The following is a 24,462-nucleotide window of genomic DNA, read 5'->3' on the forward strand; positions in this document are numbered from 1 at the left end:
CACAGAGGAGACATCAGCAGAGAAGGGAGGACTGAGTCTGAAATGCCAGCCTCTCCTAGCTGTCCTTGGGACTGGCATTGAATAGTGGCCTGGTCCTTGACGGGGACTAGCCGATGAGCATCTGAATGCCCTGCTTGAATCAGAAGGACCCTCCCCGGCTGGTCCTGGGGATACTACTCAGAACTCTAACGCCACGCCTCCTTTCACAGCAAATATGGAGAAGGAAAAAATCCCATTCTCCCTAATGATACAATCCCATCCAAATGGGAGGGTGTAAAACATCTTAAGACAAAGAGCATTCGGGATGGTAGAGAGTGATAAAGGTACTACCCAGGGATCCTGGGGATGAAGAAGAAAGCCAAGGCAAGGTGGCAAGGTTGTCAGTCCACAGCGGACTTCGGCCTATACCTCATACTTGTGAACCCCTCATAGTTTTATTAAGTCAGACACTAGAGCTCCATAGGGTCCTCCCTCTGCCTTGAGGGGAGCATCCCAGGACACAGCATCTTTGGGACACCCATCATCCAAGCCTGTCTTCTTAATTTCTGTGCTCCCAGGGTCTAACACCAGGCCTGGCAGGCAGAGGCTACACAGCACAAGACTGCTCAGTGAATGAATGAGTGAACTGGTGATTAAGAACAAGCCTTAAGTATAAAATGTAGGCAGCCTTAAGAACAAGCAAAAGAAAGGACTCAGATCTTCCAGTGGAATCTATAAGTCCTTCCCAGATTCACTCATCCCTTGCGCTCACCCCAAGTGGGGTGAGACAGGGCTGGAAGGAGCCTGCAGGAGGACCCTCTGTCTGACCCTTTCCCATGTTGGTTAAGGGGCCACCCAGAGGCTGGGATTTAAAGGCTGATGGGGGTGATTGTATGTAGGGGGCAGAGAGCCCATGCAAATTACAAAGTCCAGTGCCTGAAGGGGGCCTGAAGCCCAAACCAAGCCCATCCTTACTGCAGGGATCGGAACAGGTCTTCCATTAGAGCAGATCACGATGCGTGTTCAGGCACCTGAGTTCTGCCTGAATACCGCCACTCCGTGGTGCACCCTCCCACCACCACCCCAGACACAGGGAGACAGTGAACGAGTTCAAAGCCCAGGCCCTGCGGCCACAGTTGTGCTGTCTTCCACCCTTCTCGCCCACAGTCCTTCTTTGCAGAGCGATTCTTTGCCCTATTTGACTCCGATAGAAGTGGCACCATCACCCTCCAGGAGCTGCAGGAGGCACTGACCCTGCTCGTCCATGGCAGCCCCATGGACAAACTCAAATTCCTCTTCCAGGTGTATGACATCGATGGTAAGGGCTCTTCCTGGGTGTGGGCTGGGGTGGGGAGATCGGTGGGGGCCTCAGTGAGAACTGGCCATTTCACCTTGGCAGGCCTGGAGGTGCCATCCCGGCCTCCTGAGCCCAGCCTGGGACTGGTTTCTCCAGGTGAGGCTGACACTTCCCTTCCTCACATCTCTCTCCCAGTCCCCAGTCTCTCTGTCTAATCCCTGCCCCCCTTTCTGGGGCAGCAGGGAGAAAAGGAGGGACTCTGGCACAGGAGACAAATGCCTTCTATTCAACTTACCAGAGGCCAGAACCTTTTTCTGATCTTTTGTATGTCTGAAAAAGAAAATCTCTGTTGTTTTTTCCTTTTCCTCATAGTATAAGCTCGCTATGAACATTTTAGACAATACAGAGTGGTATAAAAAAGAACACAAAAATCACCTGTAACATTTTGCTATATTGCCTTCTAACTGGTTGCACATACACATCCCACACACCTTTTATTTTTAACAAAATGGGATTAAAAAATGAATCCCATTTTTAATGGGATTTTTCACTTACAAAAATGAACTTTTTCACTTACAAAAATGAACATTTTGAAATGTAAAAATATATTGCTTTACAGTGTCATTTTTATTGTGGTAAAATATACATAATGTAAAATTTGCCATCTTAACCATTTTTAAGTGTACAGGTCAGTGGCATTAATTACATTCACATTGCTGTGCCACCATCACCACCCTCCATCTCCAGAACCTTTTCATCCTTCCATTGAAACTCCTTGCCCACTGAACACTGAATCCCCATGCCTCCTCCCCTAGTCCCTGGCAACCACCATTCTATTCATACATTCTGTCTCTAAGAATCTGACTTCTCTAGGCACCTCATCTAAGTGGGATTATACAATATTTGTCATTTTGTATCTGGCTTATGTCACTTAGTATAGTATCCTCAAGCTTCATCTGTGTCATAGCATGTGACAGAATTTTATTCCTTTTAAGGCTGAATAATATTCCATTGTAGGTATATGCCATATTTTGTTTATCCATTCACCAATTAGTGGACATTTGGGCTGTTTCTACGTTTTAACTATCGTGATTAATGCTGCTATGAACATTGGTGCACAGATATCTGTTTGAGTTCCTGCTTTCAATTCTTCCGGGTATATATCCAGAAGGGGAATTGCTGGATGACATGGTAATTCTATTTTTAATTTTTTGAGGAACTGCCATACTGTTTTCCACAGTGGCTGCATTATTTTACATTCCTACCAGTAATGTACAGGTGGTCCAAGTTCTCCACATTCTTGCTAACACTTGTAATTTTCTGCTTTTTTTTTTTTTTCTGAGATGGAGTCTCACTCTGTTGCCCAGGCTGGAGAGCAGTGGCATGATCTCAGCTCATTGCAGCCTCCACCTCCCAGGTTCGAGTGATTCTCCAGCCTCAGTCTCCCAAGTAGCTGGGACTACAGGCACCTACCACCATGCCCACTAATTTTTGTATTTTTCATAGAGATAGGGTTTCACCATGTTGGCCAGGCTCGTCTCGAACTCCTGGCCTCAAGTGATCCACCCGCCTTGGCCTCCCAAAGTGCTGGGATTACAGGCGTGAGCCACTGTGCTTGGCCTTATATTCTGCTTTTTGATAATAGCCATCCTAATGGGTGTGAAGTGGTAACTCACTGTACTTACAGTGTCATTTTTAGTGGCTGCATTATACTCCACTGTATGTATCATGCAGCATCATGTAGTATTTAAGACTCTAAGCACAAGCTACCTAAGTTCAAATCTCAGTTCCATCACTTATTATATGATCTTAGACTAGTTGCTTAACTTCTCTGTACCTCAATTTATTTATCAAATAGGAATTATGATAATAATATTTCATACTCATGGGGTTGAGATGAAGGTTAAATTAGTTAACTTACGCGCAACGGGGAGCCATCAAAGTGTGTTGAGCAAGGGATTCGCAGGGATGGACCTGCATTCTGAAAAGCTTTTCTTCAGCAATGTTCATTTTGCTGCCCTGGTGCAGGAGAGCAGAAAACAGGTAGCTGGCTTCACCCAGGGATGGGATATTCTTAGAGTCAGTAGAATGGAAGGTTAGAGGGAGAAGGAAGGAGAATGTGCACATGAGAATTATTGTGAAGGAGGACCCTGGATTTGAAATTGGCCAACAGAGAGATTAAAGCAGATAGAAGAGGCCATGAAGGGGCCAGGGGGAGACTGGTCCTCTGGATGAGTCCAGAAACCTGCTGTCATCTTGGCTGTTGACTAGGAAAGCAGAACAGGAGGTGTGACTGGAGAGTGGTATAATATACTCTAATTGATTCTGCATCGTAATGTGATTTGGGCCGGAATGATGATCGCAACACCAATGAGAATTTCCATGTATATGCAATTTCCTTCTCCCAGATACTGCATTAGGTGTTTTACCATTATCGAGTTTCCTTGAGCTAGTTCTGAGAGGGAGAAATGATTACTCTCATTTTAGAGATGAGCAAAGTGAGGTCCACTACCCCAGAGGACTTAGAGCCCACCATTGCACGGTTAAGGAGGGGCAGGAGCAGGATGCCACATTGGGTGTGTCTATATCCAAAGCAGGCCAAGAAATCATTAATCACGGGCTCTGCTGCTCAGGAAGAATAAAATACAGAAAAATCTCATCTCTGTTGGTAGTTTTGGCTTCCTTATCCCATCACTTTCAACCACCCATGTTTACATAAGGCCACACTGCTGGGCTGGAATGCCTAGCTGTGGCCCCTCTCAAGACAACATGATAAACAGAGCATTTGCTCCAAGTTGAACAACAAGGCACACTCCCTCAGCGCTAACCCACATACGTGTGCCTTTGGATAACTGAGGCTGTGGGCACACAGCCCCTTATAGATTAAGTAAGCAGGTGTATTTTCTGGGCAGATAGTCTTGGAAATTGAGTAGTACTTAGGGAGCTACCGATTCTGGAGACAGGCAACCACTGAAGCCAAAGATTCTCCACCCGTGGGGAGGTGTCCATTGCTGTTGAGCTAGGCAGTCGGGAACATGGAAGGTTTCTGAGCTGAGGGTGACATTTGGTCCTTCAGTTGCATGGTCTATACCCCCAAGGAGAGCTGACTGGCAGAAAGCTGGAGGTGGGTAAACAGAAGAGGCCCACCACTTCTTGCAGTGTGTGCATGGCAGGGGGCGTCTGCAGGTACAGAGTGGGGTGCTGGGGCAGGCCCGCACTAGGCTTCATCCCCACTCGGGACAGGCAGCGGCTCCATTGACCCGGATGAGCTGCGCACTGTGCTGCAGTCGTGTCTGCGCGAGAGCGCCATCTCGCTGCCTGACGAGAAGCTGGACCAGCTGACGCTGGCGCTCTTCGAATCGGCCGACGCGGACGGCAACGGGGCCATCACCTTCGAGGAGCTCCGGGACGAGCTGCAGCGCTTCCCCGGAGTCATGGAGAACCTGACCATCAGGTACGGCCGGGTCTCGGGCATTGGCACTGTCCACGGCGGCGTTAGACTCCTGGTCGGAAGTGTGGCAGGAACTCACCGCGGATCCACCCCGCCCTACCCCGCCCTGCCCCGCCCCTCCCCAGTTTAGCCCACTCTTGAGTGTACTGCAGGGCAGCTGTCTTCATTGCCTCCACTTCCTGCAGTGTCTCTGCAGAATCAACTCAAGGTCTGAGGCACCTACTGTGTGCTGAGCACTTTTGCATATACCAGTGCATTTTATAGCAATACTCGTTTTACAAAAGGAAATTACTTCGCCTGAAGTAAGTTGCCTAGGATCACACAAATAATTAACAAAGGTAGTTATTTATGCAATAAATGTTTGAGCAGCTTCTGTGCAGCAGGCACTGTTCTGATTAATGCAGTGAATGAGGTCTCCACCCTGCTGGGGCTCCATTTCAGACGGAGAGACATGTCATTTACACCAATAAACACACAAACTAGAGAAGCACAAAATTAATAAGTGCTGTGGAGAAAATAAGAGTGTAACAGCAAGACCCAAGTCTGTCCGACTCCAGGCTCTGAATAGAGCCGGTTTTGTAGTTCATTCTTCCTGTGTATTAACTTTTTTTTTTTTTTTTTTTCTGAGATGGAGTCTCACTCTGTCGCCCAGGCTGGGGTGCAGTGGTATGATCTCGGCTCACCGCAACCTCCGCCTCCCGGGTTCAAGCGATTCTCCTGACTCAACCTCCCGAGTAGCTGGTATTATAGGTGCCAGCCACCACGCCCGGCTAGTTTTTGTATTTTTAGTAGAGACGGGGTTTCGCCATGTTGGCCAGGCTGGTCTCGAACTCCTGACCTCAGGTGATCCGCCCGCCTTGGGTTCACAAAGTGTTGGGATTACAGACGTGAGCCACTGCACTGGGCACCTGCCTATTAACTTTCTTGGGGCTTACTTACCAAAACATATTTCAGATTCTTCCATCCTTTTCGACTGCTTCTTTTAAAATTGGAAAGTAAAGAGAAGTAATAAAAATAGCGGTGGTTGTGGCATTAGGCAGACCGGAGTCCCCTTTCAGCTCCGCGGAGCTGTGCGACTGTGACCAAGCCACTTGACCTCTCTGTTTCCTAGTGTGAAGAAAGCCGGCCTGCTTGCCAGACTTGGTCGGCCATAGCTGGAAGGGGGTCTTTAAGTTAAGACACGGGTGGTCCCCGCCCCACCGCTCGCCTCTGAGCGGAACCCGCCTCTCTCGCAGCGCTGCCCACTGGCTGACGGCCCCCGCCCCCCGCCCACGCCCGCGCCGGCCGCGCCAGCTGACCCGCGCCTACTGGCACAACCACCGCAGCCAGCTGTTCTGCCTGGCCACCTATGCAGGCCTCCACGTGCTGCTCTTCGCGCTGGCGGCCAGCGCTCACCGGGACCTCGGCGCCAGCGTCATGGTGGCCAAGGGCTGCGGCCAGTGCCTCAACTTCGACTGCAGCTTCATCGCGGTAGGCTCTGCCAGCACACGGTGCTCTGAAAATGTTAATTAGGAGCCGAGGTGGGCTCCTCCTAGACAGAGCGACCCACAGAGGACACCTGGAATGCCAGGGCAGGGTGGCACCTTAGAAATCAGCTGGGCCAACGCTCAGAGTTGGAGGATGCCGCCCAGAGAGGGACAGTAGCTTGTCCACAGTCACACAGCCAGTAAATAATAACATAACTGGCATTTTTGTGCACTATGCACCAGGCACGGTGCTGAGCACGCTCCATTTGATCTTCACAACTCCTCTATAGTGGACCCCTGTGCAGGTGCACCTTCAAGAGGAAACCCTAGAAGAGGCTTTGAATACCAGACCATGGAGTTGGAATGTGGTTCTCTGGCTCATGGATGAGGCCTCTAAGAGGTGTTTTTTTTTTTCTTTTTTTTTTTTTTGAGACGGAATTTTGCTCTTGTTGCCCAGCTGGAATGGCACGATCTCAGCTCACTGCAACTTTTGCCTCCCAGGTTCAAGCGATCCTCCTGCCTCAGCCTCCCCGTAGCTGGGATTACAGGCAACCGCCACCATGCCCAGCTAATTTTTATATTTTTAGTAGAGATGGGGTTTCACCATTTTGGCCAGGCTGGTCTCGAACTCCTGACCTCAGGTGATCCACCCTCCTCGGCCTCCCAAAGTGCTGGGATTATGGGCATGAGCCACCGCGCCTGACCTCTAAGAGTTTTTGATCACACAACTCCTACCATTAAAACAAAAGCCCTCTTATGCTTATATGCATGCTCTATTATCATTAGTTAATAGACTTATGGCAAAAAGTAACTACAGGGGAAGATTCATCATTGATGAGCAGGGATGCCCATCTCTAGCTCAGATACGCTTCTGGATATGAGCTTCTCATTAGAGTGGGTTTTATAGGTTTTATTTTAAATTTATTTTTATTATTTTTAATTATTAATCTTAATTTTTGTGGGCACATAGTAGGTGTATATATTTATGGGGTACATGGGATGTTTTGATACATGGGATGTTTCGATACATGCAATGTGTAATAATCACATCTTGCAAAAAGGGGTACCCATCCCTAAAATGGGTTTTGTCTTAACGGCTCAACGAGCTGACAAAGACTTCATTCCAGGAGTGGGAGACGTGTGATTCATTTTCTTGGTCACTTGCTCATGCATTACTAACACAACTGTTAATCTGTGGTTTCTCTGCTGGGAAACTTTTAAAGCTACTTGTCCTTCCTGTGAGGGGTAGTTAGCTTAGTTTTGGTAAAGTCAAATACTGTAACCTACAAGTCCACATCCTTGGCAAACATAAATATACTGAAAGCAAATGAGCAATGAGAGAACCCTGGTCAACCACTCTGGATTTGGAAAAGTCTGGTCCTCCTGCAAGGCACCTCGAGAACTAACACAACACGTGCCCATCTGACATATGGACTAAATGAGGGCACCAAGTCAACAGAGATATTTTATTTATTTATTTATTTATTTATTTGAGACAAGGTCTCTGTCACCCAGGCTGGAGTGCAGTGGACTGATCATAGGTTGCTGTAACCTCAAACGCCTGGGCTCAAGCAATCCTGGGCTCAAGCAGTCCTCCTGCCTCAGCCCCCTAAGTAGCTAGGATTACAGGTGTGTGCCACCATGCCCAGCTAATTAAACAATTTTTTTTTTCTATAGAGACAGGGGTCTCGCTGTGTTGCCCAGGCTGGTCTCAAACTCCTAGGCTCCAGTGATCCTACCGTCTCAGCCTTCCAAAGTGCTGAGATTAGTGGAGTGAGCCACTGCGCCTGGCCCATATATTAAATATTAGTAAAAGCATAGATGTTTCTCATGTGTTTAGATAAAAATTAATACAAATAGACATTCTGTAACTTTCTCTTCCCGCCACAATTCTGGAGATCCTCCTCTAGAGACCCAGGTGTGAATCCAGGGAAGCAACAAGGCATGGGGGCAGGGGACTTTGGTGAGTGTCCTGTTCAGAAAGCACAGCTAGCTCAGGAGGATGCAGGGAGGTGGCTGGGAAAAGAGGACAAGGCAGACAGAGAGTGAGGCAGGGCTCTCTCCCACTCTGCCTGGCCAGGTGCTGATGCTCAGACGCTGCCTCACCTGGCTGCGGGCCACGTGGCTGGCTCAAGTCCTACCACTGGACCAGAACATCCAGTTCCACCAGCTTATGGGCTACGTGGTAGTGGGGCTGTCCCTCGTGCACACTGTGGCCCACACTGTGAACTTTGGTGAGTGATCTGGGGCAGGGTTGGGTCGGGGAGAAGCTTGAGCAGCCTCAAGCCCAGAATGCAGGGCCCAGCCCCTGTGTGTACTGCCTGCCCAAAGGGCAGAGAAGGGGTGCCCTGGATAAGCCAACGCTCTGGACAAAAGTTTCTGCCCGTGCTAGTATCTGATGGTGCAGGGTGGGGATCCCAATGGGAAGGTGGAGTGGGAAGAGCTGGTCTTGCAGTCACTCAACCTTTCTGAGCTTGTTTCCAGTACTCCAGGCTCAGGCAGAGGCCAGCCCTTTCCAGTTCTGGGAGCTGCTGCTCACCACGAGGCCTGGCATTGGCTGGGTACACGGTTCGGCCTCCCCGACAGGTGTCGCTCTGCTGCTGCTGCTCCTCCTCATGTTCATCTGCTCCAGTTCCTGCATCCGCAGGAGTGGCCACTTCGAGGTGCCCCATTTGCTGCCCTTTTGCTTCCCCCAAGGCCAGGGTCCTACTTTCATTTCTTTCTGTGTCCCCTCTGATTTACTCCAGAGCCCAGGAAGGTCCCAAGCTGGTCTGCATATTATTTGCATGTGATTTGGGACCTGCTGCTGTGTTCTGCCACTGGACTGTAGTTTATGTCTGCCAAGTGTAGATGTTTTGCTGCGGAAGAGTCTGCCTTTTTGCTGGCTTATCCCTTTAGCCTATTTGGATTAAGTTGGGCTTAAAACAGTACAGGGAGGGGAAGGAACATAGGCTCAGCAGGTTTTGAATCCCCACTCCACTGCTTACTGGTCGCTCAACCTTTCCAAGCCTCAGTTCTCTCATCTGTAAAATGGAGGTGTAATTCTCTATGTTATTTTAGGAATTATAGGCGATAATACATGTAAAACCACTAACTACATCCTAGCACATAGGTGCTCTGAAAATGTTAGTTCCATCTTTGCTTCTGTCTCTCCAGCCTCCTCAAGATGCAGAAAGTCACAGAGGACTTGGTTTGGAGAGCTTGACTATCTTGTGGCCTGACCACATCAGAAATAGACATATACTGAGCACGTGCCTACTCTGGGCCAGCAACAAGCCTTTGAAGTAGGAATCAGAATCCTCATTTGACCCATGAGGAATTTCACACTCAGAAAAGTAATGAAATTGCCCAAGATCACAAAGCTTCAGAAGGTGCTAAAATTGTCTTCTGCTATTTCTTCTCCACTCCCAGGAAGCCATTGCTGTCTTTCCTTTCTTCCTTCTGAGAATGGGTCGGGGGTAGCGATACTGATGCTCATGATCCCTGTGGGGGCAGTCCACTCTGCCCAGAACCTCCCCAGGCAGATATTTCAGATGTTTGCCTCTGGTATCAGGAATCTTCCCTTACAGCCTCCTTTGGCCAAGCACCCAGAAAAAGAAGCTTCCCAGCCCCAACATCTTACCCAACTCCATCCCCGGGAGAGAGTCAAGGCTCTGGGCACTGTCCTGGCTTTGAGGATAACCCTGAGTCCTGGCTCTGTTCCACCCCCCAGGCCTTGAGCTCTGGAAGTTGACTGCCCCCCTACCCCCATAGGTATTCTACTGGACTCACCTGTCCTACCTCCTCGTGTGGCTTCTGCTCATCTTTCATGGGCCCAACTTCTGGAAGTGGCTGCTGGTGCCTGGAATCTTGTTTTTCCTGGAGAAGGCCATCGGACTGGCAGTGTCCCGCATGGCAGCCGTGTGCATCATGGAAGTCAACCTCCTCCCCTCCAAGGTACAAAGGTGGGGGATGGGGAGGTGTTTTTCCAACTCACCCCAAGGGACAGTTTGTGGGGTGGAGCAGCTGGGTACCCTGTCAGACCCCCAAGGAAATAGAGAATAGTGTAGCTGCAGCCCCATTGCTATGGAGGAGAGAAGCAAAATGCAAGACCCAGTCCAGCCCTCCAGGAGGGAAGCTTTAGGAAGATGAATGGCAGGGCAGGCAATAAACCTCTAAAATCCAATTTTGGGGAGAACAGTCTCCTTCAGCTCAGTAAGCATTTATTAGTGCCTACAGGGTGCCAGGCCCTGAACTAGGTTACAGAGAAATAGAGAAGGTTCTGCACTGTCCTGCTTTCTAGGGGAGCCAGCCCTTTCATTACAGTGCAGGGCTGTGTTGCTGGAGGTATTAAACCCTTTGTCTTTGGGAGGTCAGAAAAAGCTTCAGAATAAGGGAGAAGATGCCATATCAGGGTTTTGAGGGATGAATAAGAGTTTGTTGGATAGAGAAGACAAGGAAGGGTATTGCTGGCAGGAGGAACAGCACAGTAAAGACACAGAATTGTGAAAGGGTATACTGTGCTTGGGGGACCACAGGTAATTTGGCATAGCTGGAGCCAAGTTGCCAGGAAGAAGCCAGAGAGGTGAGGAAGGCCTGATTATGAAGGGCCTCCTGAGCTGGGAGACCAACCCCGCAGGCCATGGGGAACCCCTGAGCACGCTGGGAGGAGATGGTGGTATTAAGCTGTGACCATTAATATTCTAGTTAGATTTCTTTAGTTGCTCTGTGGAAGGTAGCTTGGAGGGGGCTTGTGGGGAGGTTCTTGCAAATACAAAGATGAGAGTTCATGAGGGCCTTGACACTGAGGCAGTGGCCATGGGATGGAGGCAGGTGCACATCACAGAAAGACTCAAGAAGCAACTGGTTATGTTTTGCGGCAACAGAGAAGATGGAGTCTAGGACGTCTCCCAGGTGTCTGAGAAAAGGAAGGCAGTTCTAGGCGGGCTCAGCTCTGGACACACTGCGTTAGAGGACCTGGGAGGCTGAAGAATGAGGCTGTGCTCTGTGTCTAGGCTCTGGCATCCAACAGCCTCAGCTGCATTCAGATCCCACGGTTTCTTACCCAGTGGCCTTGGGAAGTTATTTAACCTCTGAGCCTCCTCTTCTTGTCCCTAAAGTAGAGAGAAAATAATATCCACGTCATACAATTGCTGTGAGGCCTAGAGATAACACAGTGCTCCAAAGCAATTGTCTGGAAGGATGTTGTTATCCAAGGAGAGATGCCCATTGATGGTTAGAATGCTAGCCACACTCTGGCTGAAGTTCCAAGAAAGGGCTGGAGTAGCCAGGGAGGCATCACAGGGATACGTCACAGAGGGTCCACTAAAAAGCAGTGCTTACACCCTGAGAAGCAGGGTAAAACCAGGGGCCCCAATTCAGACACAGCCTGGCTGCCCCCTCTAGGATTGTTGCCCACTTCCAGATTGGCAGGTTGGCTGCTGAGGTGGGCCGCCACTCAGAAGCACAGAAGAGTGTTGTGTCTCGGGGCATGCCTGTTTTATGGAGGAGGAGGGCAGCCCAGCTTCTGCCCTCATGTCCTGTAGCCCCTGGTGGCTTTGGGCCTGCAGGAATGATGCAGATCTCCTTCCTCTTTCCCAGGTCACTCATCTCCTCATCAAGCGGCCCCCTTTTTTTCACTATAGACCTGGTGACTACTTGTATCTGAACATCCCCACCATTGCTCGCTATGAGTGGCACCCCTTCACCATCAGCAGTGCTCCTGAGCAGAAAGGTAATGGCCACCTCCTCCAGTCACTCTGCACATATTCACTGAGTTCCTGCCGTGGGCCAAGTACAGGCTGGAAACTCGGAACACAGCACTGAACAAGGCCAGAAACACAAAGTCAGCCTCAAAAAGCTCTCTTTGAAGTGGGAGCAGGCATGCAGACACCGATTGGCATGGCAAGGGCTGTACCAGCTGCACTGAAGTCTTACAGGGAGGGCCTGGCTTGGTGGAGAGAAGCCTTTGCAGACACAGGGGCATTCAGCTGGACTTTGAATGGTTAGTAGGAGTTTAACAGATAGGGAAGGAGATGGGGAGGAGGCAGAGGGAAAAGCAGAAGTAAAAACATGAGGACCTGGAAACTCAGAAGAGTCTCCTGTAACTAGAGCTATGGGGGGTGGCGGGGGGTAGGCAGGTGGAGTAGCAAGGAAAGAAGGGAGGGACATACAGAGAGAGAAAAAGAGCATGAAAGGCAGGTGATGTGGCTGGCAAAGCCAGTTAGAGCTAGGATGGGACTAAGGAGGACTTCAGAAGCAAAGTTGGAATCCAGATGGATGGAGCAGCCAACTGGGAGCCAGGAATGGTTCTTAAGCAGAGGAGTAGCCAGCTCAGGAGAGGATATAGGCATTTTTAAGAGGGCTGCGATGGGAGACCAGGCTTCCCTACTCCCGCCTGGACTTGGGCCTTATAGAGCCCCAAGGCAGCAGAATCCCTCACACCCTTCTCCAGCCCTGAACTATTCCCACTGCTTTTTGGGTTCCCAGCACACACAGAACAGTTCAGCTGATGCTTTGCTTAGCTGTCCTCTGACTCTCACCCGTGCACGTGCCTTCCTTCTGGTCCCAGGCTGTTTTTAGAGCTGCTGCCTGGACCTCTGCCCTTCTGGCCAGGCCAATGATTGGCCTTCCCACCACGAGAGGTGCCTCCAAGTATGACAAGTGTGGCTTGCACTGACATTTCCAACAGGGAAGGCCTTCAGTGACCTATTACAGTAAGACCCTTGCTTGGCTTCATGAGGGGTATCCAGCCCTGGGTGCTGGGGGTTCTCTGACTCATCCTGGTTACAAGCTTTAGTGTCACTCAGGATGCCTCCCAGACCCAGCCCAGCAGGACCCCTGGCCCAGATCCCTCAGCTCACGATGTAGACCCAAGGCCAGGGTTTCCCCATGTGGGGCTGCATACCCCCTACCTTGGAATCACCTGAATTGTGCCCTCGATGTACCACGGAACAAAGTTAGAGGTTGGAGAGGGTGAAGCTATTTTCTCCCTAATTTTTTCCTTTTCTTTTCTACTTTGTAAAGAACGTCTATGCTGTCAGAGAACTCAGACAATATCAAAATATGTACAGAAGAAAATGAGAATCCTTCAAATAATTTTATCCAAGGAAAACCATTGCCAATTATTTGGTGAATAGGCTTCCAGCTCTCTCTATCTATCTATCTACATGGCTAATCAGATGGAGAGATTTTGTATACATGGGCTCACACTACAGGCAGTGTTTCATAGCAGCACACTTTTTCTTAGTGAACAGTATGTCATGGAGATCTTTGCATATCAGTGAATATACAGCTTTTCCTTTTTGTGGCTGCATGGTATTCCAGTGTGTGGATACTAATATGGTTATTGACTATTATTAATATTATATGGGCGTGTCATGTATTTCACCAATTCTTTTTCTCCCCTAACTTTCCAAACTTGTTATATTTCACCAGTTCTTTTTTTTTTTAGAGTCTCATTCTGTCACCCAATCTGGAGTGCAGTGGTGTGATCTTGGCTCACTGCAGCCTCCGCCTCCCGGGTTCTTCTGCTTTAGCCTCCTGAGTAGCTGGGATTACAGGCACACGCCACCATGCATGGCTAATTTTTTCGTATTTTTGTATTTTTAGTAGAGTCTGGATTTCACCACGTTGGCCAGGCTGGTCTTGAACTCCTGACCTCAGGTGATCCACCTGCCTTTCCCAAAGTGCTGGGATTACAGGCATAAGCCACTGTGCCCCACCTTCACCAGTTCTTGAAGGGATTTCTTCTGGGTCTCAGTTTGGAATCTGCCTGTCCTTGGACCCTGGGAGAGTCTCCTGCCCTGAGCTGAGAGGGTTCATCTGGGGGCTGATAATATACCAACTTTGTTTACAGAGCTTGTTTACTGGAGTCAGGAGTGGGACTCAGTTTAGCAGCTGTGGCTGAATGAATTCAACCACCATTCTTGGAGACCTCCTAGGTCTGAGTCGTTGCTTGAGGCACTTCAAGCGACTTGGGATGCTGATGCCTTAATGAAGGAGGAAACCTCAGAGAGGTGGATGGAGCTAGGATCCTAGAACTTGAGCTCCAGTCCTGACTTTTCAATCCACTCCTCATAAACTATGAAGCACCTCTCTAAGCCTCTGTAAAATGCAGAGTAACACCAGGTCATGAATTCCTTCATCAACTTGAATGGGACATCTTTATTTTTACTAACCTCTAACTGAAATTTATCATTTTCTTCAATGATAAATGTGAGCAACAAACCCCAGGAGCATTAATGATACCTCTGACTTTTTCACGGTAAAAACCATGGATGCCTTTCTGTATGTTACAGTTGTGGCCAATGCTTCAAGAGTATTTATGCTCACTACTACTTCTGATTCCCAGGGCTCGTTGGGTCCTGCTACAGCTCATTAATTCATGTATTAACAAAGAAGCACATGGATTCCTAAGTCACAAATTTTTTTTTAACATTTTGATAACTAATTATAACTGGATTCATATGTAATTTCTCTGTATATTACTTTATGTCAAGCTTGTCCAACCTGTGGTCCTTGGGCCGCATGGGGCCCAGGACGGCTTTGAATGTGGCCCAACGCAAATTCATAAACTTTCTTAAAACATGATGAGATTTTTTTGTTTGTGTGATTTTTTTTTTCTTTTTAGTTCATCAGCTATTGTTAGTGTTAGTGTATTTTATGTGTGGCCCAAGACAATTCTTGTTCTCCCAATGTGACCCAGGGAAGCCAAAAGATTGGCCATCCCTGCTTCGTGTATTTAGACCCTTATTCTGAGAAGGAGACTATCCACTGCCTTCACAGGACTGCTAAAAGAATCCCTGGTTTAAAAAAAAAAAAAAAAGGAAAAGGGCAAGAGTTCAAAGCAGGAGATCTCTTGCATCCTCCTCACTCTGATGTTGTGGATTCTATTTGGTACCACTCAGCAGAAGAGTCACGTCACCTCACACCACATTTCCATCAGTCATTCATTCAACAGAGGACCTTAGTAAGCACCTGCTACATCCCAGGCATGGGTATCATGAAAGCAGTTGGTACCACCATGGACTGAGCGCCTACTGTGTGCACAACCATTGAATAGCAGGAGGGCCTGTTTTGGTGAGTCTTTGGCCTGATGAAGGTGGCAGAGTCCCTGCCTTTAGAAAATTCCTAGTGAGCTGCTCTGATCCTTTCTTTGGTACAGGAGTCTGTACCCTTATTAAGCTCAGGTTGACTTCATCAAGAAAGATCTCAAGGTCTGCCCCACAGAGATCAGCTCTCCAAGTCCTGTGGCTATGGCTGCTAGTCTGGTCCTGAGGAAGGACATTCAAACCAGGACTTGGAGGGCTGAGGCCCAGCAGCAATCCCTCCAGTGGGGTGAGGCTTGCTCCCTGGTGCCGGTCACTATGGACCTCCTTTCCCCTCCCACTCTTCTCTTTCTCAGACACTATCTGGCTGCACATTCGGTCCCAAGGCCAGTGGACAAACAGGCTGTATGAGTCCTTCAAGGCATCAGACCCACTGGGCCGTGGTTCTAAGAGGCTGTCGAGGAGTGTGACAATGAGAAAGAGTCAAAGGTCGTCCAAGGTAGGTGGCTACTGGAGGGAAGGGGTCCACTCTGCTGGCAAGTCCACAGAGACCAAGTTGCCTCCTTCTTCTCAGTGAGCATCAATTATTGAGCAACTGCTGTGTACACAGATGGCAGCACAAGGGGGTTAGGCAACTGCTAACTCTGTGGTCCAAGAACCTTCTCTAAGTCTGACCACTCCAGATCCTTCCCAGTCTGATGTCCCCCATTAGAAGGGGGAGAGAGCAACAGAAAGAGAGTGGAAATTGAAATCAGAAAAACCCATCTCCAGGTCTCTGCTCTAATACTTTCTAACTGTGTGGGCTTGGGCATGTCTTTTGGTTTGTTCATCTATAAAATAGAAGTCGTTTCCTCTGTTACTTACCTTTCTCCTGTGACTATTTTAAAAACCAACTGAATGAATGCACATAAAGTATTGCTTGAAATAGGCAGCCTGGTCCAGGTGGGCCCCTCATCATCATCATCACCATCAGCAATGTTATTCTCTTTTGAGCCTTGATGAAACCTATAAAGCTGATGAGTTGCTGGTGCCATCAAGGCTTTGGAGGAACAGAGAGAGACAGAGCAACTGCTAAAGAAATAAGAATAGACGCTGAGGCCGAGGGTGGCTGAACTCAAACTAAGTAGACTGTGCCTCCTGACTGGGAGACAGGTTAACATATGAAAACCCTGCCATAGGAGACGTTCCCAGGCCTGGCCCAACCCTACCTTGCCATTGGGGAATTTAAAGTCCAGAGTTGAAATCCAGGTGAGATCCTGCTTGGCCAGACCAGAGGACCTTTCCAGGACCACACCAGGAGCAAAGGTCTGGGATATGCAGGGATAGGTAGGAGAAGCAGAACGTTCTCGGCTGTTAATCAGGGAAACTTCCTGAAGGAGGAAGCTGACTTTCAAAATCAGATGAGTCATGGCACACTGTGGATCAATGGGCTAGATACACTAAAAGCTGTTTTCTTGGGACCTCAGTCACCTCTGCCACTATAAATTGGCACAATCTTTCTGGCAGGCAGCCTGGCCATATGTGTCAGCATTTTAAATATGTATACCTACACACCCAGCAACTCCATTTTAGAGATGTATTCTTAAAAGCTAATTGGGGGCCAGGCGCGGTGGCTCACGCCTGTAATCCCAGCACTTTGGGAGGCCGAGGCTGGCGGATCATGAGGTCAGGAGATTGAGACCATCCTGGCCAACATGGTGAAACCACGTCTCTGCTAAAAACACAAAAATTAGCCGGGCATGGTGGTGCGTGCCTGTAGTCCCAGCTACTCGGGAGGCTGGGGCAGGAGAATCTCTTGAACCCAGGAGGCAGAGGTTGCAGTGAGTCGAGATTACACCACTGTACTCCAGCCTGGGCAACAGAATGAGGCTCCAGCTAAAAAAAAAAAAAAGCTAATTGGACAGGTGCACACAAAATATAGTAATTTCCTTGTTCATTTAGCAAATATTTATGAAGCACAGCATCTGCTGTTTTCCAGGTTCTGTTCTAGATGCTGGAGATCTATCAGTAAGCAACATAGGCATAGTCACTGCTTACCTTCTGGTGGGGAGACAGACAATGAACAAATAAATATATGCGTAACATGTCAGGTGATAATAAATGCTATAAAGATAAAGAAGTCAGTGTCAAGAGGTAGGGATGGGAAAAGTGCTATTTCAGAGAGGGTGATTGTTCTCAATAATGAGAAAATGAGACTAATCAAAATGCCAAACAATAGGAAAATACCTAAATAAATTGCTGATCACCTTTACAATAGAATATTAAGTCTCCTAAAAAAATGATTTGGTCAATTTAAATGTATTTACCTGGAAAACCAGTCAAGATGTAGTAAGTGGAAAAAGCAGGTTACTAAAAAGTATGCTCCATTTATGTAAAAGTGTTGTGTATGTCTGTGTTAGAAAAAAATCTGTAAGGGCATAGAGAAAATGTTGAGTAGTTATGTGCTCTGATACTTTTTTCACTATTGTTTAATAGTTTCTATATCTGCATTTTTAAAGCTAACATTATCGATTTGTGATTTAAATAATAAAGAAATTTCTGTTTTGAAACAAAGCAGAGTGTACAGCCCCCACTCATCCAGTCCTGCATCTCAGCACAGGGAGTTGTGGCATCCAAGGACGTCACTGGAGCTGACGTCCTATAGGCCCAAGGGAGATCCCTGGCCGCAGGACGAAGACCTGGTGTACACGAAGACAAAGGAGGAGACTCACACACAGTGGGAAGCTTCTTCTGAAGACAGTGGCCTAGTAAGGCTGAGGAAGGTGGGACTAGAGACAGGAGGGCCAGCTGGCTTATCTTCCCAGGGATCGTGGGTCCTTGGAACATGCCTTAAGGGCAAGCCATGTTCAGGAAGGATGACACATCACCTGGATGTCTCTGAAGCCAATCATCTGCCTGCTACCTTCCTAACTTTTGCGTAAGAACTGCCCCAGTAATACTTTCTACTTAGTATTTCTCTTACATCCCAACATTACTTTAAACTTAATTGTATTTCAAAACAAGTCATAAGATTATTATCTCTAATGGAAAACTAGTATCGCATGCTGCACAGGATAGCTCTGAAAGTAAAAACAATGAGAATCAATGTTATTAAATTCTTGCTAGATGGCCTGTCTGCTAAGGCTCCATGCCAGAGGTGGTGCTCCACACTCTTACTCCTTCCTTCCCTCCCTTCCTCCCTTCCTCCCTCCCTCCCTCTCCCTTCTTTCTTTCTTTCTTTCTTTCTTTCTTTCTTTCTTTCTTTCTTTCTTTCTTCCCTTTCTTTCTTTTCTTTCTTTCTTTTTTTTCTCTCTCTCTCCTTCCTTCCTTCTCTCTCTCCCCCTCCCTCCCTCCCTCTCTCTCTCTTTCTTTCTTTCACTCTTTCTTTCTTTTCTTTCTTTCCTTTCTCACTTTGTAAAAAGGAAGGAAAAAAGAGAAGAGATTAGTAAGTGTTAGAGAGGTTAAAAGATGCATTAGCCAGAATGGAAGGCTTTCTCGTTGCCATCAGAAGGACTAAAGAAAATTAAAAGGAGAAGAGCTGTCTCACAGCATAACTCTCAAACCACCGCCAGGAGTTCATGCCCCACACCAGGGGGAGCAGCCTTCAGTCATCTCCCGACAAAGAAGCAACACAGCGTGATGTCACAATCCTGGACAGGCAGCAGGAGATCCAGGCTCTACCCGAGCTCTGTGGGAATGTGGGCACGTCCTTCCCATGCTTTCAGCCTGGATGATTGCGAAGGTCACTCCTAACTCTGCCTCCTGCACCAGAGCAGGAAATAGCACAGGCTCCTTCAGGCCTGTTCTGGGGTCTGCTTCCTTCACCTTCCAGAAGGAAAGGCATTGACTCGGACAGGGCTGTCTGACTGTCTACCACGCTCTAAGTCCTGAGGAAGACAGAGGAGGCCTGCTCTCTTCCCTGAGGAGCACACTGTCTGAACCCCAGAGCAAAGCCCTAGGGCCTGGGGAGCTGTGAGCCAGGGGAGGCCCTGGCTTCTCTGCTTGGAGAAGGTGGGAAGAGCTTTGAAGAGGAATAGCAACTTCAAATGAGCTGGACAATGAAGGATACAGTGTACACTGACAGAATTTGACAGCTGGGGAAGAGGAAAGGGTGTTTCAGGCAGAGGGAAAAGAATATTTCAGGCTAGTAGGGGAATGCTCTCCAGTCACACCCTGAAACTGACTTGTGCTGGACCATAGGAGCCACTGTTAAATTTTCAGGAATTTCATGAGCTGGTTATTAAACATAGTTGTTATGGTGGGAGCCACGGTGGGCAGGATTTACACCACAGAAATGGGCAGAAGCTAACAATCAAGACTGTTATCCCTTCGCCAGAAGTTAGTTTACCAGCACATCCCTGATGTTCTCTTTCAAAAGAGCTTCGTGTTCCCTGAATGGTTTGGGCAGAAAAAGCAATTCCCTTTTTATAAAGTTGCTCAGACTGGCAAGGGCAAGAAACTTCTAAGAAATCCCTAACACTGTCCATTCCAAGACCCATAACTCTCTGCTCTACTCCCTGCAGGGCTCTGAGATACTTTTGGAGAAACACAAATTCTGTAACATCAAGGTGAGAGGCTGCAGGGGTGGACGTGAGCAATAATGCCTGCCCCAACCAAAGAAAATGAAGTCTTTGCCTTTAAGGAGGGGCTGTTGTGGTTGTGGGTACTCAAGCTCCTCAAATCCCCATGGGCTGACATCCAGGTATCCGGGTCATGTAACCACATCCCTTCCCCTGCTCTTTATATCCAAGGGTGCTCAGCCTCACCCTCAGCCTGTCTCTTCACCAGGAGCAGGGATGGGTGTACAGTGTATAGGCCTACGTGCTCTCCGTCCCTGTCTCCTGGGCACCCACGGCACACACCCCAGGGATGCGAATTGGGTCCTTGTTTTCACTAGCTCTGCATTCTAACACCTAGAGCTCTCCCCAGACTGGTGCTGAGAAAGAGCACTGGAGTGGGAGCTCTCACTTAGACCTGGCTTCCAGCCCAGGAGATGTCTTTCTATATATAAAGGGGGTTCTGAAGCCCTGGGGACATCCCCTGGTAGCAGGGGAGACCAGCGTCACCCCCCATCTCTCTTCTCTGATGCCCTCTTGTGCACAGTGCTACATCGATGGGCCTTATGGGACCCCCACCCGCAGGATCTTTGCCTCTGAGCATGCCGTGCTCATCGGGGCAGGCATCGGCATCACCCCCTTTGCTTCCATTCTGCAGAGTATCATGTACAGGTGGGTGAACAGTGTGCTCCTGCCTGCATCCTGGGTCAGAGCCCCAAGGTGCCCTCCCTGCTCCTCCTCCCTTTATTCCTTCTCCTTCCTCTCCTTTCACCTGTCTCTCTCTGCTCTTCTCTCTCTTTCCTCTCCTGCTCTGCCCCCCTCTCCTTTTTGTGTCTCATCCCTCCCCTTCCTCATAGAGTGGGCTCTGCCACCCCATCCTTGCTCCCTGTCCCCTGAACTGTTCTCTGGGGTCCTGAAAAATCTCACCCCAAATTTACAACCCCTTCCTCCTGCCTCCCCTCAGGCACCAGAAAAGAAAGCATACTTGCCCCAGCTGCCAGCACTCCTGGATCGAAGGTGTCCAAGACAACATGAAGCTCCATAAGGTGAGTACCACCTCCTGCAGGCAGGCCTCCAGACCTTCTCCCCTGGACAACTCCTAAAATAGGAGCCCATCCTCCTGTGCAAAGGTGGGAGCGGATAGGTGATCCCTAATGGGATCTTTCTTTCCCCACAATACCGTGAATTCTCTTAAATGAGTTATCCCGGTGCCTCCTGAATGTCTGAGCTCCGCCCCTGCTTCAACATTCCCATCACTTCTGAGAGATGTTCTTAACATTTCATTAAATGTTGCAAAGCTTGACAGCTAGGCAGTCTGGATTCAGTTACAGCCATGATGCTACCTATCCATGACCCTATGGTGGTTTTAAGAATGAAAACATACTGGCTGGGCATGGTGGCTCATGCCTGTAATCCTAGCACTTTGGGAGGCCAAGGCAGGCAGATCACTTGAGCCCAAGAGCTCAAGACCAGCCTGGGCAACATGGTGAAACCCCATCTCTAACAAAAATACAAAAATTAGTTGGGTGTGGTGGTGAGCACCTGTGGTCCCAGCTACTTGGGAGACTGAGGTGGGAGGATCACTTGAGCCCAGGAGGCAGAGGTTGCAGTGAGCTGAGACCACACCACTGCACTCCAGCCTGAGTGACAGAGACTCTGTCTCAAAAAAGAAATAATAAAAATAATAATAATAATTAAAATAATATAATCAAATAATAATGGAAACATGTTTGCCTTTTGAAAATTCATCATCCTGTATAGGCCACTTAGAAGAGTTTCTTAAAAAGTAATTTATGTTTTTCTGGCTATCCTAAGCTAGTATTTCAACACACTGTTTGTTGTAAACAATAGAAGATATTAGAGAAAATCCCCGCCTTGGGGTCAGAAACCTGGTTCTGGTCCCATGCTGCTCTGTGATCTGGGCATGGCTGCTCACCTCTATGAGCCTTGATTTTTCCCTCCCTTAAATGGGTATCTGAATGTTCCCTGCTTACTTCAGGGTGGTCATATGGGTCCCAGGGATTACAGATGTGAGCCTCCTGCAAATCAGGGAGACCCAGCCTCTGAGCTGAAGGTCCTCTCTCCGTAGGTGGACTTTATCTGGATCAACAGAGACCAGCGGTCTTTCGAGTGGTTTGTGAGCCTGCTGACTAAACTGGAGATGGACCAGGCCAAGGAGGCTCAATATGGTAAGAGAGGGACAGGGCCTGAGGGCAGTAGGAGTAGGGCAGGGGCCTTCAGCTTCTTTAAAAAAATAATTTATTGATATGAAACTCACGTAACCTAAAATGAACCATTTAACCATTAAAGTGAACCCAGAGTCTTTTTTTTTTTTTTTGAGACAAGGTCTCACTCTGTCGCCCAAGCTGAAGTGCAGTAGCATGATTATGGCTCACTGCAGCCTCCACCTCCCAGGTTCAAGCAATCCTCCACCTTGGCCTCCAGAGCAGCTGGAACCACAGGTGCAGGCCACCACTTCCGCTAATTTTTTTTTTTTCTCGTAGAGATGAAATCTCCTTATATTGCCCAGGCTAATTCAGAGTCTTTTTAAGAGGTGTTTATTCCATTTCTGGAGAAGTAGGATGGGGGGAGATTCTATGAAAATGTAACATTTTGTAAAGTTGAAAAATAGAAGGGGGAAAAAAAAGCCCTCATAATCTCATCCAGCTATCCACGCTATCCAGATGACATCAGGCATTTTAAAGGATTCCCTTCCAATTTTTGTTTTCTTATTCATATTTTATAAAAATATATTTCTTTATTTTTGTAATTTATCTTTTTCATGACATATCTTTTAATTCAGAATAGGCACATGTTGAAAATTTAAATTCCTAGGCCTCACCCCAGATCTTCCAAATCAGATAGATTCTCTGAGAGTCAGGCTCAGGGATGTACATTTTAACATGCTCCTCAAACGATTCTTATTCACACTGATTTGTGTTTGGCTTTTGAAGTATAATTTACATACAATAAAATTTACCAATTTAAGTGTACAATAAATACAATGACATTTTGACAAATGCATACAGTAGTGTAACCACCACTGCAATCAAAATATGGAGCATTTCTTTCCATTCCTCCTGAAAATTTCCTCTTCCTGTTTTGCAGTCAACACCCTCCCCTGACTTGTAACCCCTGGCAACCACTGGTCTGCTTTCTATCACTACAATTTTGCCTTTTACAGAATTTTACATAAATGGAATCATATAATACGTAGTCTGTTCCGTCTGACGTCTTTCACTTAGCATAATACCTTCAAGATTTATCCGTGTTGTTGCATATATCAGTAAGTCCATTCATTCCTTTTCATTGCTGAGTAGTATTCCATTTTATGGGTGTACCACCATTTGTCCAATTATCTTTTAAAAAGAAATTTAAAAATCAGAAAAGCAAATTTTTTATTTTTATACATATATTTACCATTTCTGGGGTCTTTTCACTTTTTGTGCCTGGATTGAGATTTCCATCTGGGAAAGTTTTCCTTCTGCTTGAAGAACTGATGGTTCTTTGTAATGCAGGTCTGCTGGTGAGAAACTCTTTTGGCTTTTCACTGCAAACACCTTAGCTCTGTCACCCAGGTGCAATCTCGGCTCACTGCAACCTCCGCCTCCCAGGTTCAAGCAATTCTTCTGCCTCAGTCTCCCAAGTAGCTGGGATTACAAGCGCCCGCCTCCACGCCAGGCTAATTTTGTGTTTTTAGTAGAGAGGGGTTTTACCATGTTGGCCAGGCTGGTCTCAAACTCCTGACCTCAAGTGATCCACCTGCTTCAGCCTCCCAAAGTGCTGGAATTACAGGCGTGAGCCACCAGCCTGGACTTTGTGTTATTTCTTTAAATAGTACTGCACTTCGTTCTGGTGCACAGTTAAATTATGTAAGACTGTGGATCTTCTTAAGGCTCACTTTTAACTTTTATTGGGGTGAGTCTAGAGCAGCCTTTAGTGCGGGATTAATTTAACCCCAGTACTAAGGTGATACACTTCTGAGGACTCCACCTAATGCGCTATATACGGCAAAGCCTCTTCGCTTTTAGTGAGAACACCAACTATTCCCAGCTGTTTAAGCTCGAGGTATCGTTCATCCTAGTTTTTCTGGTCATTTTCTTTCACACATTCAAATTAATGCTCAGCCAGAGACTTAGGAGAAACTATGCAGATTTTCAGAGCAAGTGAGTAGCCTCCTCCCTGCCTCCCCTCCTCCCTGCATCTCTCCTTCTCTCCTTCCCACCTTCCTTCTCTTCCTTTCTGCAGTTCACTTTTCCAGTCTTGTGCTTAACATTCTGGCTGTCCTGGCCTCTGTGAATGCCAGTTTCTGTCTTCTCTCCTCTCCTCAGGAGACTGCATCAGGCAATAAGCGGGGCTGTTGTAGTGCTTACTTCATCTGTTTCTCTTCTCTCAGCAATGATAGTCCCGTGCCACCTGCTGATCAATATCTGGAAACCATTGTTTCATGTGTTTTGTCCATTTTTCTGGTTGTTTCAGGTGGAAGGGTAAATGTGGTTCATTTTACGGCAATGTAAATTTTTCTTTTTTTTTGAGACAGCGTGTGGCTCCGTCACCCAGGCTGGAGTGCAGTGGCGCTCACTGCCACCTCTGCCTCTCGGGCTCAAGCGATCCTCCCATCTCAGCCTGCTAAGTAACTGAGACTACAAGTGTGTGCCACCATGCCCAGCTAATCTCATTTTTTGTAGATGAGATTTCTCCAGGT

General features: G+C 47.8%; 1 protein-coding gene across 1 annotated transcript in view; it reads left to right on the forward strand.

The window, feature by feature from the left end:
• NOX5 (NADPH oxidase 5) overlaps positions 1-24,462 on the forward strand; it is a 42,534-nt gene that overhangs the window by 12,504 nt on the left and 5,568 nt on the right. The window contains exons 3-14 of the mRNA XM_003952683.4: positions 1,147-1,297; positions 4,520-4,730; positions 5,963-6,197; positions 8,274-8,427; positions 8,678-8,856; positions 9,947-10,129; positions 11,774-11,906; positions 15,579-15,721; positions 19,725-19,769; positions 20,305-20,429; positions 20,722-20,803; positions 21,847-21,946. Of these exons, the coding sequence (XP_003952732.1) occupies positions 1,147-1,297; positions 4,520-4,730; positions 5,963-6,197; positions 8,274-8,427; positions 8,678-8,856; positions 9,947-10,129; positions 11,774-11,906; positions 15,579-15,721; positions 19,725-19,769; positions 20,305-20,429; positions 20,722-20,803; positions 21,847-21,946 (1,741 nt within the window). The remainder of the gene's footprint in view (positions 1-1,146; positions 1,298-4,519; positions 4,731-5,962; positions 6,198-8,273; positions 8,428-8,677; positions 8,857-9,946; positions 10,130-11,773; positions 11,907-15,578; positions 15,722-19,724; positions 19,770-20,304; positions 20,430-20,721; positions 20,804-21,846; positions 21,947-24,462) is intronic.

The sequence above is a fragment of the Pan troglodytes genome, chromosome 16 (assembly GCF_028858775.2).
Source record: "Pan troglodytes isolate AG18354 chromosome 16, NHGRI_mPanTro3-v2.0_pri, whole genome shotgun sequence".
Lineage (NCBI taxonomy): Eukaryota > Metazoa > Chordata > Mammalia > Primates > Hominidae > Pan > Pan troglodytes.